This window comes from Montipora capricornis, chromosome 9 (genome assembly GCF_036669925.1).
Source record: "Montipora capricornis isolate CH-2021 chromosome 9, ASM3666992v2, whole genome shotgun sequence".
Lineage (NCBI taxonomy): Eukaryota > Metazoa > Cnidaria > Anthozoa > Scleractinia > Acroporidae > Montipora > Montipora capricornis.
Window position 1 is genome coordinate 22,659,416 of NC_090891.1, and position 16,903 is coordinate 22,676,318.

Genomic DNA, 16,903 nt, shown 5'->3' on the forward strand with positions numbered 1-16,903 from the left:
GGACTCATTTCCTTGGAAACTCAAGATAGTTCGCGTTTTTCAATTGCCATTTCAATTTTCAACTGAAAAAATCAATAGGTTTCTCAATTCTTGCAAACTAGTTTCTGTAAGGACATACGGACATACTCATGGGGATTTAGACAGTTAAAAATTGTTACGATGTCGTAAATTTTTAAAAAAATTGAGGAAGCGTGCCGATTGATCATGTCCAAAGAGGAAACAAACGTCAAATTATCTTCAAAGTAACAATGAGGCACTCGTTGCGGTTCATTTAATGGAGGCATTGTTGTATAAACGAGTGAATAGTTTTGAAAACAATTTGCTAAGTTGACTGCATCCTCGCATTTTTTAAGTAAAGAGTCTAGGCTTTGGCAGGAACGGATGGCGCGACTTTTAAGCATTTTGCTGTTCATGTTTCTTCTATCTGCAGGTAAACTGAAAGTAATGTAACGCGTTTAAAACACCTGGTATTTAAAAGAAAATAGCCCAAGATACTTGATGAGCATATAAGGAGAGTTGGGGACCAACTTCGAATTTTAGCTGTATGCTATGTGTGCGTGGAATCACCTGTTTCGGAAGTTGATGAAATGTTCTGACTACTAGTACTTGCCCAGTGCTAACGATCATGTTGCCCATTTTTATCCACTTTGGAGTTAGGTTTTGAAGTTTTAGCCACTGTTTCTCCAGGTATATACAACTTAGTAAAATATAGGTGATCATACTTTGTTTTCGGATTAGGAGTTGCTTGCTGAAGCATTTTACAAGAAAAATTAAAATCACGGTTAATCGACGTTTCGATGTATCAAACATCATTCTCAAGATTGAGGTCGTTTATGCTAATGTCAAAGTTGTTAAGACAGAGTTGAAGATTTTGAATATCTAATATGCGCATTCCACAGTGCTTGATGTTGTGTAAATATTTTAGTTAAGCATCAGTGAATAACTTCGCGCGGATCGAGTCTGACTGTACGTTGGGTGACGGTTTTAGTTCTTTTATGATTAACATTTCGTAGAACAAACAGTCCAGTTTACTCCGGCACTTTTTACAAAAAAAAAAATGTCACTCAACGTACAGTCAGACTCGATCCGCGCGAAGTTATTCACTGAAGCTCAACTAAAATATTTACACAACATCAAGCACTGTGGAATATGCATATTAGATATTCAAAATCTTCAACTCTGTCTTAACAACTTTGACATTAGTTTCTCAAACTCATTAATAATTCATAAGCCAAAAACAAAAGAAATCACTACCGTGAAGGAAGTTTGGATATGTGGTCTTAATTAGCATAAAATTTCGCCAACTTTGATCCCAAATATCTCTTAAAATACTGATTCCTTTGAGAAGCAATACCAAACACTCGAAAGAGTGTTTCATCAGATATCCAACCACCTCGAAATCGGTTAAAAAACTCGGCCTTCGGCCTCGTTTTTGAACTCGCTTCTCGGTGTTTGGATATCCGATGAAACACTCCTTCTCGTGTTTGATATATTACATAAACGACCTCAATCTTGAGAATGATGTTTGATACATCGAAAGGTCGATTAACTGTGATTTTAAATTTTCTTATACTTTGTTTTGGAAATGTAAAGCTCGACTCCAGTACTGGCCAGCTGTGGAACCACTGATTTGCAAAAACAAACATGGAAAAATAAAGCAAAAAGGTTTCGCCTTTGGGAAGCTTTAATTCTGTCGCTTGAAGGCGATTCCATCGAGGGTTGCGGAAATATTGCCCACTGTCTCATGGCATAAAAATTATGAAACAATATGTTTTCCGCTATGATATTGTCACTTGCCTTTTTCCTTGCATGGTAAAGAACGACAAAATGATACAAAACTCGGCTAAGTGCAAAAGACTTTTTTTCCCCCAAATTCTCAGTTCCCAGTTTTGTCAACACTTGGTTTCGGCGAAGGTCCACCAGATCATTGCCTGTCTCAGTTTTAGAGACAGTACCAGTACAGAGTACAGAGTATTTGGTTTCATGTACTGAAACTATTACTTTGGTAAAAGGCCGTAGATAGCCAAGCCTGTTGCATACAATTTATTTGCTACAATCAGCGACAAGTTCCACATTTTTGATCTTGTAGAGTGGCTCCGTTTGGGTATGGCCTGTCGAGAATTGGAGGGGTTTTGCGTTAGGAAGGCAGATCCCAGATGATGAAACAATATTTTGTTTGCATGGTTTACATGCAGAAAATTCGGTCGGGGTTATAGTTTATAATTGGTTGAGTGCAAAGTTGCTAAACGTCTGGTCACTAAATTGTTTGATTTCTCTAAGATCTTCCAAGTGAAAATATGAAAGAATTAGGATAGTACGCGCACTCTCATTGGCCAAATATAGCTGTGTTTAGATGATAGTATGGAAACACGGCTGTAACATCAGACGCGCACCTTATTGGCTGGTAGGAAATATGAGCGTGTATCAAAACACGCATTTTCCTTGATTTGTCGAATTATCTTTGAGAAATCATTTATAAAAGCAATTTTGGACTTTGTCCGTGTTTCCACAGCCTCATCTAAACACTCGGAGGAATTGGAAGAATTCTATGCAAACCTCGACTGCGTCTCGGGTTTGCATAACTCTCTCGAATTCTCCCGACTCCCCCTCGTGTTTAGACACGGACAACGTCCTCTATTGCATAAGAAGTTTACACAGCAGTAGTGCTGAGATCTTCTCAGCACTAGAACCTTCCTATTTTTTCGCACGGTAGATCCTCCAGTTTGCAGAGACAATATTATAATAACTTGAATAGTGATATAGCTTCTAAAATGGCACAATACTTAAGAAAAGGAATTAAACACCGTTTATAGGGTATACTATACAATAACAACAGGAACAGTAAGAACGAAAATTATCTAATGATGGAGACTTATTTTAGCTGCTCCAGAATGCTCCAACATTGTCGTCTCCAGAGCCTCGGATCTGGGAAACTTTATGTAGGAGAACATGCGACGTAGGGTTCTTAAAGCCAAAAATTGGCTATTTGAACCTTACGGTACCTGCTCGTGCACTTTTCGCGTTAACATGAATACACCAATCAGAGAAACTTCTCATTGTTCTTCACGAAAACCAATGAGAAGATACTTTGTTTTAGGGTTCCCTAGAGCTCTCCTCTCCCTCGCTCATGCGCAAATGAAAAGAGATTGAATGAACCAAATAATACACGCTTCACGCAAGGGTTGTTACTAAAATGGGTACGCCACTTTGAGGTGTCATACTTTATGACACAAAAACACAACACAACTCACAACTTCAGGACCAAATAAGGAGAAAAAATCCGGTCATTCCATGCACCCCAAGTAATATCGTTTGTAGTGTTAAGTACTAATCTGAACTATTTAAGCCTCGGCACTCATTCGAGAATGGTTAGCTTTCGTACCCTGAGCGTCGAGTTGAAATGTTTGGAACGAGTTTCGGTGGGGCAAAACAAATGTTTTCAATCCCTTGGACTCAAAATGGCCGCCATGTAATTAATGCCCGTTTTAAATACACCCAAAATACTGACGTACAAACTACTTAAGAAAAACGCGAGACAGGACATGTTACTCATTATATCCACTGCAATTGTTGGTTTTCACTCACGTGATCAACAGCCATGTTTTTCAACGAAAACAAAAGAAAGCGTTTGCATAATAATAGAGTTAAATTCCCGGAGGATTTGGTCGGGGCACCAACATGGCCGCCTTTTCTTTGTTTAGGGGCACCAACATGGCGGTCGTGACGTCATGTGAAAACCGAGAATTCAAAAAACTTTATTGCGGCATTCTTTGAAGAACTAGGCATACAATACACGGGTATTCTGCACAGAATACAAGTTGCTTTACAACGGGCGAGAGTACAACTGAAAAATCACAGTCAGGCAGGATTCGAACTACCCTGCGGGCAGATTCTCTTTCGATCTTCCTAAATAATTCGGAAAGAGGAAGGAAGACTCTGCCAGCCGCCTCAGCATTTCGTATTGAGCGTGCGTTAAAAATTCAAACATATTCGGGAGTCAATCACCCGTGACTAGTAGCCGCAAAACCAAAAAAACAAAACAAACAGTTGGGATATTTTTGAACAACTCTGGCAAACACACGACAACCAAGGACTCATTTCCTTGGAAACTCAAGATAGTTCGAGTTTTTCAATTGCCATTTCAATTTTCAACTGAAAAAATCAATAGGTTTCTCAATTCTTGCAAACTAGTTCCTGTAAAGACATACGGACATACTCATGGGGATTTAGACAGTTAAAAATTGTCACGATGTCGTAAATTTTTAAAAAAATTGAAGAAGCGTGGCGATTGATCATGTCCAAAAGGGAAACAAACGTCAAATTATCTTCAAAGTAACAATGAGGCACTCGTTGCGGTTCATTTAATGGAGACATTGTTGTATAAACGAGTGAATAGTTTTGAAAACAATTTCATAAGTTGACTGCATGCTCGCATATTTTAAGTAAAGAGTCTAGGCTTTAACAGGAACGGATGGCGCGACTTTTAAGCATTTTGCTGTTCATGTTTCTTCTGTCTGCAGGTAAACTGAAAGTAATGTAACGCGTTTAAAACACCTGGTATTTAAAAGAAAATAGCCCAAGATACTTAATGAGCATATAGGGAGAGTTGGGGACCAACTTCGAATTTTAGCTGTATGCTATCTGTGCGTGGAATCACCTGTTTCGGAAGTTGATGAAATGTTCTGACTACTAGTACTTGCCCTACCAGTGCTAACGATCATGTTTCCCATTTTTATCCACTTTGGGGTTAGTTTTTGAAGTTTTAGCCACTGTTTCTCCAGGTATATACAACTTAGTAAAATATAGGTGATCATACTTTGTTTTCGGATTAGGAGTTGCTTGCTGAAGCATTTTACAAGAAAAATTAAAATCACGGTTAATCGACGTTTCGATGTATCAAACATCATTCTCAAGATTGAGGTCGTTTGTGCTAATGTCAAAGTTGTTAAGACAGAGTTGAAGATTTTAATTTGAATATCTAATATGCGCATTCCACAGTGCTTGATGTTGTGTAAATATTTTAGTTAAGCATCAGTGAATAACTTCGCGCGGATCGAGTCTGACTGTACGTTGAGTGACTTTTTTTTTCAAATAAAAAGTGCCGGAGTAAAGTGGACTGTTTGTTCTACGAAATGTTAATCATAAAAGAACTAAAACCATCACTCAACGTACAGTCAGACTCGATCCGCGCGAAGTTATTCACTGATGCAAAAAGTGTAATACCAGTGCAAATTACACATCGAAATTCTGGATCATGATTGGCAAATAAACAATAGGGTTTGGTCAGAACCAATCAAATCTTTAGGTTTCAAATCACGCGCACGCCCTTGGATGGCGCAATTTATGGCGCAAGTTTCGCCTGATTGCGTGATACGTGTGCGTTTCTTCTGCCCATCTCGAATTTTTTCATGTATATTATTAATAGGTAATCACATGATTTTTCTCGTGCAATTTGGAGTAAATTTGCACTTGGTGTGGACCCAGTGCTTTTCAGTTGGATAAGATCTTTTTTAACAAATAGAACTCAAGCCGTGCGCATCGGAAATGTCTTATCGGATTGGAAGCATACCCATGGAGGTATACCCCAAGGGACCAAGATGGGTGTCACCCTTTTCTCAGTTATGACAAATAGACTCCTAAAGGATTGGAATGTGAGAGCAAAATACGTTGATGATACCACAGTTGTAGAAATCCTGGCTCGCAATTCAATAAGCCTTCTTTGGCTGTTAGAGACACACATTCATTTTGTACTGCCCATAAGATGAAGCTAAACCCTCGGAAGTGTAATGAAATGCTGATAAATTTTATGGAGTACCCGAACTCTGTAATTCCACCTATTTGTATTGGAAATCACCAGCTCGAACGTGTCTCATCTTTTAAATTACTTGGTGTTAAAATCAGAGACGATCTTAAATGGAATGACCACATAGACTATATTTATTGTAAGGCCGCCAAACGTTTATATACCCTAAGAGTGCTTAAAAGAGCTGGTGTAGCGAATAGCAATATTTTAAATATTTATAAGTGCTCTGTCAGATCCATTTTGGAATATGCCGTGGCTGCTTGGCAAGACATCCCTGAATATTTGTCATCTAAATTAGAATCTATACAAAGGAGAGCCCTTAAGGTAATACTCCCGGGTGTTGGTTATAAGGAAGCCCTGACCATATCTGGCCTTCCAAGTCTAGAAGTCAGGCGAGAAACATTAAGTAGGAAGTTCATTGCGACGTGGAAACTTCGCCCTCAGGCTAATGTTTATAATGTTTCTTACAATCTTAGATCTGGGAGTGAAAAGTCCGTTCGCCAGGAGGCAAGAACCAAGAGAGCTAATGATTTTATAACTTTTAGATTTCTAGATTAATTATTATGTAGATTTTACATTAGTATACCTTAATTATTTTTTAATAGTTTTGTAAATGATACCGCTTGATAATTCAGTTTATACATAGTTCTAACTGCAAAGAGTGGATTAAACGATATATATATATATATATATATATATAGTACGTGCACTCTCATTGGCCAAATATAGCTGTGTTAAGATGAAAGTATGGAAACACGGCTGTAACATCAGACGCGCATCTTATTGGCTGGTAGGAAATATGAGCGTGTATCAAAACACGCATTTTCCTTGATTTGTCGAATTATCTTTGAGAAATAATTTATTGAAATTTGTCCGTGTTTCCACAGCCTCATCCAAACACTCGGAGGAATTGGAGGAATTCTATTCAAACCTCGACTGCGTCTCGGGTTTGCATAACTCTCTCGAATTCTCCCGACTCCCCCTCGTGTTTAGACACGGACAACGTCCTCTATTGCATAAGAAGTTTACACAGCAGTAGTGCTGAGATCTTCTCAGCACTAGATCTTTCCTATTTCTTCGCACGGTAGATCCTCCAGTTTGCAGACACAATATTATAATAACTTGAATAGTGATATAGCTTCTAAAATGGCACAATACTTAAGAAAAGGAATTAAACACCGTTTATAGGGTATACTATACAATAACAACAGGAACGGTAAGAACGAAAATTATCTAATGATGGAGACTTATTTTAGCTGCTCCAGAGTGCTCCAACATTGTCGTCTCCAGAGCCTCGGATCTGGGAAACTTTATGTAGGAGAACATGCGCCGTAGGGTTCTTAAAGCCAAAAATTGGCTATTTGAACCTTACGGTACCAACAAAGGAGACTAATGTTGCGCATGCGCCTCATCACCCCGAAAATCCCTTGAAATTTAGTCAAATTCATTCGAAAAGCGGGAACATGAGAAATGGCGAATGTAGTGCTGGCATCGTTAATATTCATCGCCTGTTTCCAAAAGGACGGTACACAATGAATGCAAAATGATGAGTCATTTGAAAGACTTGGGCATAACCTTATCTTTATGAGTGATACTGGTTCAATACAACGGGAAATACGGCGAAGGATCACAAATGAAGCGAAGATGACGAGTCAAAAGTGTGGCGATGAAGTGAAGAAATTGCAAGGAGCAGAGAATAGTTTTGCCTTCCTGGCGTTGTTTTTCCTTATTTAACAGACTTCGACTCAGAATGGAGTGCTTCTTAACAATAAAGTAAGTCGGATTTAAATTGAAATGTGAGTTTACATTAAGAAATATCTTGCCTAGTGAGTTTCGACGCTTTGCAATAAATTTTAAAAAATCCCAATCAGTGTGGATACATCATAAACTGATTTTGCAGGGAAAAACATGGAGATTGACAATGGTTCATAATTAAATTATTTATTTATTTGCGCACAATTTGCTCATCTGAGGCGAAGTACTATTTACACTCATATAAAACTGCTTACCACAGGAATTTTAAAACCCGATAATATTACAGAGAACATCACATGCACTATGCCACCACTAGAAATAAATGGCATATAACCAATTGTACTAAAAAAAAAGAAAGTCTCTGATTTCTATTTCATTTATTCATTTGTTTCATTTGTTTGGGTATTAAAGCTTACAAAGTGCCCCTCTCTTCCCGCCCCCCCCCCCCCCCCCCACCCAAAAGAACCCCTAAACAATTAGTTGTGAATGTGTTCAAGTTGTTAACTAACTTTCAAAAAGAGCTATAATAATTACCATTATGCACTTTACTTCTTTCCATTTAAAACATTTATAAGGGTTGTACTTGAATAATTTATATTCTGGTATTATTACAACATTAAACGAAGCGTATTCAAACTTTGTCATCTTATTTACAAGAATTTTCAAGAAAGTATAAATTGATTTTTGAAAGTCATTTTACTAGTAAACATTGCTTGAAATGCTTTATTAAAATCATTTCAAAATGACATAAACAGGTAAAACATTTGTGAATGTAATCCATAATGTGAATATATTCAAGTTGACAACTATCTCAGGCAAAGAATAATAAGATTATATTCTTAACTTTAAATCATACTCAATCTACAGAACAGGATATCCCATTCAGTTGCAATATTTAGACTTTTAAACAAGCAATACTGGAGTACGTACCAGCAAGTAAGGAAATCAGTACTGCGCAAAATAGTGTTCAAAAATTGCTTTTTCAAAATGGGATTTTAGATGTGCTGTTTCGATTTTAAAGAGGAAGGTCATTCCAAAAGTATTTTCCAATAATGGATAGGCAGAATTTTCTTATACATATATTGGTTATAGTATGAACAAACAAATGCTGTAAAGATGCATCCCGAGTTGTTGAATGATTACGTTGCTCCGAAACCAGTAATATGGAAAAAAAATACATGGCTTGTCACCACAAAGACAATTATGCATAAATATATGTGTAAATTTTAGCAATATCATGAAATTTCAATAGACCTAAGGAAACAATGTGGGGTAGGAAACATCATTGATGATTCCAATAACTTTATTTTGCAATTTTATAAGCTGTGACAATGGGTTTTCATAATGAATACCCGCAATATGCAGCCATACAGTAACTGGCTAAATAATCGAATAATAGATACTGATTAAACAATGTTTAGTGATATTGCTTAACCGTAATGATGATGTTAATACAAATTTATTAACTTTGTTACAAATGTAATGAATATGATCATGCCAGGAAGGGTGCTCAAGGCATAATTTGACCAGCTAAAGTTAATGAAGAAAGTAAGTTGAAATTTACTTTCTGATGAGGATTGAAGATAAGATATTTAGTTTTCGCTAAATTTAAAGTTAATAAATCTTGGTAGTTCAGAGCTAATGTGAGTTTGAAGTTCATCTACATATAGATAATAGGGAAGATATCTGTTGACAAGCATTGATGTGCAAACCACAGGAACAAAAGACCCTTTGTTTCAACAGCCAGTGAGCCTCTGGTTGGCACATTAATGACAATAGGTAAACAATACCTTCCCTACAGTGTTTCAGTGGGCCATGTTGCAGAGGTTTCCCCTCCAAATAATATATAAATTAAACAAATTGCTATTTACAGGATGTAAAGTGGGTAAAATGGTCAGAAAATGAGAAAATCGTTTTTTTTATTACCTAAAAGTAGGAACAAAATTGCAGCATTTGCACGTAAATGCCTAATTGAAGTCATCATTGAGAGGTTCAAAACTATTGCTTTTAAATCAACATGAAGCACAGGCTTGCCACATTTTTCTCAAGCCATGAGCACAAAAATAGTTTATTTTTCCTGAAAAACCAGCGAATTTAAAAGGCTCAGAAAAATAGGAAATAACAATAGCTTGCACATTCATCAACTACCTACAGGTTACTACAGTACCCTTATTATCTACCCTCCGATTTCACTCCATGGCGACTTAGTAAATCCACCATTCACGTTGCTAATTGCAACTAGTAGTTAAAATATGGGAACTGGAAAAGAAGAAGAAGGCGTTCATAACGCTGGCATTTCTTGTAAGGTTTCTGTGGACAAGAAGGAAGGTAAAATACATTAATTTGTTAAAGAAAATTTAATGGGCTGCGCTAGCTTATATTGGCTTGAGATTACATACAAAACGAATGGAACAGCGAATCTTACCTTAGCAGACTTGACAGCCCGGCCTCGGCTGAACAACCACCTCAATCGATCTAATTAACTCGGGAATCTGCCCAAATCAATTGAGCTTACAATGCATGAAGCCACGAACGAAAAATTGATCGCGCGAAAGCGAAAGACTTAAAAGAAAACAGCTTCTACCACTGACATACCGCTATTCCGAAAGAAGAAAACGTGTATACGTCGCTGCTGCCATAAAAATCCCTGCATCAAGTAATCGAACAAGACATCTTTGGCCGCCATCTTGTTTGTTACTTCGCGCGCGCGCGTGTGAAAAAAACCTGGGTACAAGAAAAACCATCAACCAATCAGACAAAAGTCTCCTTTGCTTACGGTACCTGCTCGTGCACTTTTCGCGCTAACATGAATACACCAATCGGAGAAACTTCTCATTGTTCTTCACGAAAACCAATGAGAAGACACTTGTTTCAGGGTTCCCCAGAGCTCTCCTCTCCCTCGCTCATGCGCAAATGAAAAGAGATTGAATGAACCAAATAATACACGCTTCACGCAAGGGTTGTGACTAAAATGGGTACGCCACTTTGAGGTGTCATACTTTATGACACAAAAACACAACACAACTTCACACAACTTCAGGACCAAATAAGGAGACAAAAAACCGGTCATTCCATGCACCCCAAGTAATATCGTTTGTAGTGTTAAGTACTAATCTGAACTATTTAAGCCTCGGCACTCATTCGAGAATGGTTAGCTTTCGTACCCTGAGCTTCGAGTTGAAATGTTTGGAACGAGTTTCGGTGGGGCAAAACAAATGTTTTCAATCCCTTGGACTTAAAAGTGGCCGCCATGTAATTAATGCCCGTTCTAAATACACCCAAAATACTGACGTACAAACTACTTAAGCAAAACGCGAGACAGGACATGTTACTCATTATATCGACTGCAATTGTTGGTTTTCACCCACGTGATCAACAGCCATGTTTTTCAACGAATACAAAAAGAAGCGTTTGCATAATAATAGAGTTGAATATCCGGAGGATTTGGTCGGGGCACCAACATGGCCGCCTTTTCTTTGTTTAGCGGCACCAACATGGCGGTCTTGACGTCATTACGGCATTCTTTGAAGAACTAGGCATACAATAAACGGGTATTCTGCACAGAATACAAGTTTCTTTACAACGAGCGAAAGGACAACTAAAAAATCACAGTCAGGCAGGATTCGAACTACCCTGCGGGCAGATTCTCTTTTGATCTTCTTAAATAATTCGGGAAGAGGAAGGAAGACTCTGCCAGCCGTCTCAGCATTTCGTATTGAGCGTGCGTTAAAAATTCAAACATATTCGGGAGTCAATCACGCGTGACTAGTGGCCGCAAAACCAAAAAACCAAAACAAACAGTTTGGATATTTTTGAACAACTCTGGCAAACACACGACAACCAAGGACTCGTTTCCTTGGAAACTCAAGATAGTTCGAATTTTTTAATTGCCATTTCAATTTTCAACTGAAAAAATCAATAGGTTTCTCAATTCTTGCAAACTAGTTTCTGTAACCACATACGGACATACACATAGGGATTTAGACAGCTAAAAATTGTCACGATGTCGTAAATTTTTAAAAAAAATTGATGACGCGTGCCGATTGATAATGTCAATAAATTAAAAAACAGGTTTGAGTAGTCGAAACTGGACTGACTGATCAATTTCTTTAGATGATGGGCTCTACAAGGCCATGCGTCTCATTTTATACAACTTGAAATACACGAAATGATACACCTTATTACAAAATGGCCGCTATTTTAGTATTCTTTTGTCTCCATGCAAATTGATCCTTATGGCCTCGTTCAAGGTTAAATATTCTTTTGAATTTTACGTCTGAAAGCGAGGCCATAAGGGCCAATTTGCATGGAAACAAAAGAATACTAAAATGGCGGCCATTTTGGAATAACTTGCATGAACAGGTGTAATGCGCCGGTGAGAAGGATAGAATACAAGTTGCTTGGCAACGAGTAAAAGGACAACTGAAAAATCAGAGTTCTAGGCAAGTGTCGAACCCATGACCCACGTGACACCACTCGGATGCTCTACCCATTGAGCTACTAAAATTATTGGAGAGCTGGAGCTGAATGAACAGAGTGTCCCAATGGTCAGCGGGCACTGCAAAGTCATGCGTCCCAGTTCTCTAGTGAGTTCTAGTAGCTCAATGGGTAGACCATAGGGCTGGTTCGATTTCTATACAAGCACTCGAAATTTTCCCTAGCATTCCGCGCTGTCGTTTTTCTATTCTTCCTGCAAGAATAGATCGCTTAATTAAAACATCCCTCGCAACATTACCGGCGGATCAGAAAGTAACAGCCAAAACAATTGCAAATGGATAGTGTTTAGCGTCGGATGCATGTATTTCTAAGACTTTTGCTTCGTGATTCACTCACTTTATTGCCCGAGTGGGTTGAAATTATCTGAAGTTATTATTTTAGTTTATTTTACGATTTTGCGGAACGCAGGTGCAAACGATCGAAACACTGATGAACCAGAATATAACACAAACAGCGGTGAAAAACATTGTATTCCAACGCATTTTTATAAAACTTGACGTTTCGAATGCTAGTCAACACACATTTTCAAAATTGACCGTTACAATTTTTAAAAACTATATATATATCGTAAACAATAGGGGCCTGGAACCTAGACTGAGAAAAAATGATCTGCAGCAGTACGTGTCTAGACATAATGAAAAGTAATAGCTAAAACAGCAATAACTTCTCACTACTAATATTGACATTATTGACATTCTGTCGTGGAGTCTTCGTTTTGTTTTGCCAATGTAGAATTCATCGCTGTCTGCTGGAACTGCGATGAATTCTACATTGGCAAAACAAAACGACGACTCCACGACAGAAAAACAGAACATTTCAAGGCCCTAGCTAAAAGTGACCATTCATCAGCCATATATTGCTGATCATGTGAAAACCACTGGCCACGACATTAAATGGGATCACTTTGACATTTTATTTTTCACTGCAAAATTGAAGAGACTTTGTTCATTCAAGAGCTAAAGCCTTCCCTTAATGTCAATATTAGTAGTGGGAAGTTATTGCTATTTTAGCTATTACTTTTCATTATGTCTAGACAAGTACTGCTGCAGATCATTTTTCCCAGTCTAGGTTCCAGACCCCTATTGTTTACGATATATATATATATATAGTTTTCAAAAATTGTAACGGTCACTTTTGAAAATGTGTGTTGACTAGCATACGAAACGTCAAGTTTTATAAAAATGCGTTGGAATACAATGTTTATCACCGCTGTTTGTGTTATTTTCTTAATCAAGCTACGATGGCCTAAGAACAAGAGTTTATACTGATGAACCAATAATCAATAATTTCGTGCCTTTTATTCCATTTTCTTGCAGTTGTGGATGGGACAGTGATCAACATGACCCGAGCACCGGAATACCAGTTAAGACAAGATCTATTCCAAACGTACGATCACATGGTTCGTCCGGTGTTAGAATGGTCTCAAGTTGTTAATATATCTTTTAAACTGGAATTCAAGTCACTGATTGAAGTGGTAAGGATGGATTGTCGTCTGCGGAAAAAAAACACTCTTTAAACGCTTATATATCAAAAACAAACTCGACTAAACTGACCCCCAATTTTTATTACTGAAAAGTGATTAACAGGCTGAGATAATTTCAAGTTGCAAAGTTAAAAGAATTCTTAGGAGGGATACAGTTTGAAAATATGAAGGTGGCTTTGAATCCGCTCTGGATAATATTCAATTAATCCTCACTAAACCATAGTTAATAGACTATTTAACTTAGCTGCACAAACCTCAAGCTATGAACACCGAAGTGTATAACATATTACAAACGCTGCTTAACTTTGCGTTTTGATGTTAGAGTTACACGCAAACTAACTCCTGAAATCACTGGAGCGAAAGAGTGAGTAATTGCATGGATTGCAGTCACCTTGACCAAAAGAGTCATTTCAGCAAGGGAGATGCTAATGACTCCCATTATTGCCGTGCGGAAATGATTGTTGCGCATGGGGAAGTAATTTATTCGAGCAAAAGAAATGGCATTGATCACTGGCAGTTCCCTGAATACGTCTCTTTTACGCGTGACTCGTGGGTATAATTGAGAAAATTGGAGTGAGTCTAAACCTAGAGATGTCATCCGAAAAATTTATTGCCGATATCTATTGTTGCAATTGATCCCTCGAAAACTAACAACAACACAACATTGAAAACTATAGCAAAAGTTACTCGTGTCGAATTTCGAGTCATCATCCTGATTGGCTTTAGGTTTAGAAATTTTGCATGACCATTTCTTCGACATCATTGTTTGTCTCAAAGATGATTGTAAATTAGGAGCTAAGCTGCGATATAAGTGAATTGTTGTTGTTGTTGTTCAGGGATCGAGGACTGATCAAAGTCTAATGTAGGTTAAATATAAAAGTTCACCAGGCTGTGATGCAAACAGCTACACAAATAAAATTCCTGTTTAAGTCTTCTCGAAAAGTCTCCCTCGAAGAGGAGACCTCTTGGTAGAGGAGCTATTGTAACCACAAACTATGGTCTTTTTATTTTTTTTTCTTGGGCAGGATAATAAGGCTCAAGTGATCACGACAGAAACCGTAGTAACACAGGTAAAAACGGCTCAGTGGAAACTGGCAACACTTTTGACTAATACTTTTAAAAACAACGGGGTTGACATGAAGTTTATTCCTTCATGCCCGATGAAAAGTGGAAGGCAATGGATCTACCACTTTCCACGTATGCTGGTACGTTGTATATTAAACGGCATGAAAAAACACGCAAGAATTTATGCTTTATAGAAAGAACACCGATAGCATGAAAAAAAAAATGGCGTCATGCCTGGGAGATGGAGATCTTAGCCCCATTACCCAAAAGGAGCCTCTTGTAATTTAAGAAGGGGACTAGGGTTGAGCTTGGACCTCATGCCCGGCACGAAAAAAGACGGAATTGCCATGCCGGGCTTGTACTTAAAATCAGTATGAGAAACTTCATGCCCTGCGTGAAAAAAGGGACAGGGCGTCATGCCGGGCACGTACCGAAAAAGTGACTTGTTCACAGCGTTGACGTATTGTGGTTTGGTTTGTTCTGTTGATGATTCAAGAACCCCAAAAAGTATATTTTATTTACGGCAATAGATGCAAAGATGTAATGTATCAAACTGATGTTGGGGTAGCCCTCTTTCTGCTACTTTGAACCAGTGCTTTGGTCGAGTATCAGAAAAGGAGCTCCTTGGTAATTCAAAAGGAAACGTTCACATAAATTAATCTTGGCCAATCTTCCTTCAGCTTTCCCATCGATTGTTGCACACCGATAATATATCTACAACATCCCCTTAAAAAAGGACTCATACAAGCTTTATTCAATCAGTATTCGATTATCCGTTATTTGAGCACTAGCTGTTTTGAATTCCAATATTGCTGCGTACTGGAATAGAATGGTTATAAGCTTTTTTTCTCTTTGAATTAGTTGATGTACTGACATTTGAATTCTTCTTGTATGCTGACTCTAAGTTGACGTTGCCAAAGTATCTTTCTTCATGGTCTCCACGTCGACGTCATCTTAAGTACATGGAGCTATCAATATCAAATCTTATTAATTGCCTTGCAGATTTGGCAAAATCCGTTCTTGCGATGGAACTCTTCTCATTATGGCGGAATAACTCATATTTTTGTGGAACCGAAAACAATTTGGGTCCCAGATATCGTCCTTGAAAATAAGTGAGTTTACTTCCATTTGCAGTACTCATGACCATGAGATCTCTTTTAAGTGCTCAATCAGTGTGCTCCTGACTTCTCCTGTTACTCATGGTAACTTCTGATCTCTTCATCAACCCGAAATGAGTTGTGTCATGCCAGGAACCTCACTCCCTAATGACACCCAGTTCCCACGCGGTCAGCCTTCACAAAAGTAAACCAACGCCACACACTTTACTTGAAATAGAGTGATTTTTAATTGAGCTTCTTTATCAGTTGGCTCGGCTTTCTTTGTTCTGTTGGAGAAATATACATATATTTTACGAAATGTCAAAATTCAATTACCGGCATTATGGAAAATTATAATGACCTACCAGAGCCTACTCGCTGTAACAACATACACCTTATTCCAAAATGGCCGCTGATTTATGCGGATACTTTTTGGCCCTTGTTGCCTCGTTCAAGATAAAATATTCTTTTGAATTTTAAGCTTAAGAACGAGGCATCGAGGGCTTATTTGAATAAAAACAAAAGAATATTTAAATGGCGGCCATTTTGGAATAAGGTGTATTGGTAGCGGGTGAAACTTCAAGCAATAAATCATTCTCTCTAGGAGTGTTAAAGTCAATCCGAGACAGTATTTTCAACATCTAAGTCTGAGTATCCTGGCTGTGAGTTTGACTTGTCCCATTCACAAACTGTAAGGAAATCCAACTGCCGAGAAGGAGATTACTAAGAGCCGGAAAATCTGCTCGTTGGGTTAAAAACAATTCATCTTCGGGGTCGTTCACTGCTCTCAAGAACTTAGTGCATACTAATCGTGCACACGCGTTGTAGCTTCTAACGAGCCTCCCTCTCGAGGATTAATATATACATACGTAACTGCAAACAGTACTGTTTTGGCCTTCTGGGCCTTATCAGTGCAGTGCTGATGACTAGCGTGGACGTTAAGCTTAAAAAGCCACCTCAAATGTCCCACACATGTGGTACATCTAAGCCATGCCAGAGTGCTCAAACTAGAGAGCTAGTGAGCATGCGCAATTGCTAGCGGCAAGGACTCATCCAGTAGAGTGCTCAATTTGGACATGAAAGCAAAAGCTTTGTAAGGCCAAAGAGTTTTATCTAATATATATTTTTTTATTGTATAAAACCTCACCAACTGACCAATAAGAATTTTATTGACCTGTCCCTCGGAGATATCTGATATACTCC

General features: G+C 38.2%; 1 protein-coding gene across 2 annotated transcripts in view; it reads left to right on the forward strand.

The window, feature by feature from the left end:
* The first annotated feature begins 368 nt into the window (after positions 1–368).
* Positions 369–16,903, forward strand: part of LOC138016341 (neuronal acetylcholine receptor subunit non-alpha-2-like) — a 30,062-nt gene continuing 13,527 nt past the window's right edge. The window contains exons 1-4 of one of the 2 annotated variants that reach the window (XM_068863494.1): positions 369–430; positions 13,372–13,529; positions 14,564–14,608; positions 15,606–15,715. In XM_068863494.1, coding sequence (XP_068719595.1) covers positions 382–430; positions 13,372–13,529; positions 14,564–14,608; positions 15,606–15,715 — 362 coding nt within the window. In that variant the 5' untranslated portion in view covers positions 369–381. Of the gene's footprint in view, positions 431–4,402; positions 4,521–13,371; positions 13,530–14,563; positions 14,609–15,605; positions 15,716–16,903 lie in introns of those variants that run through there. The other variant, XM_068863493.1, reaches the window with a different exon arrangement.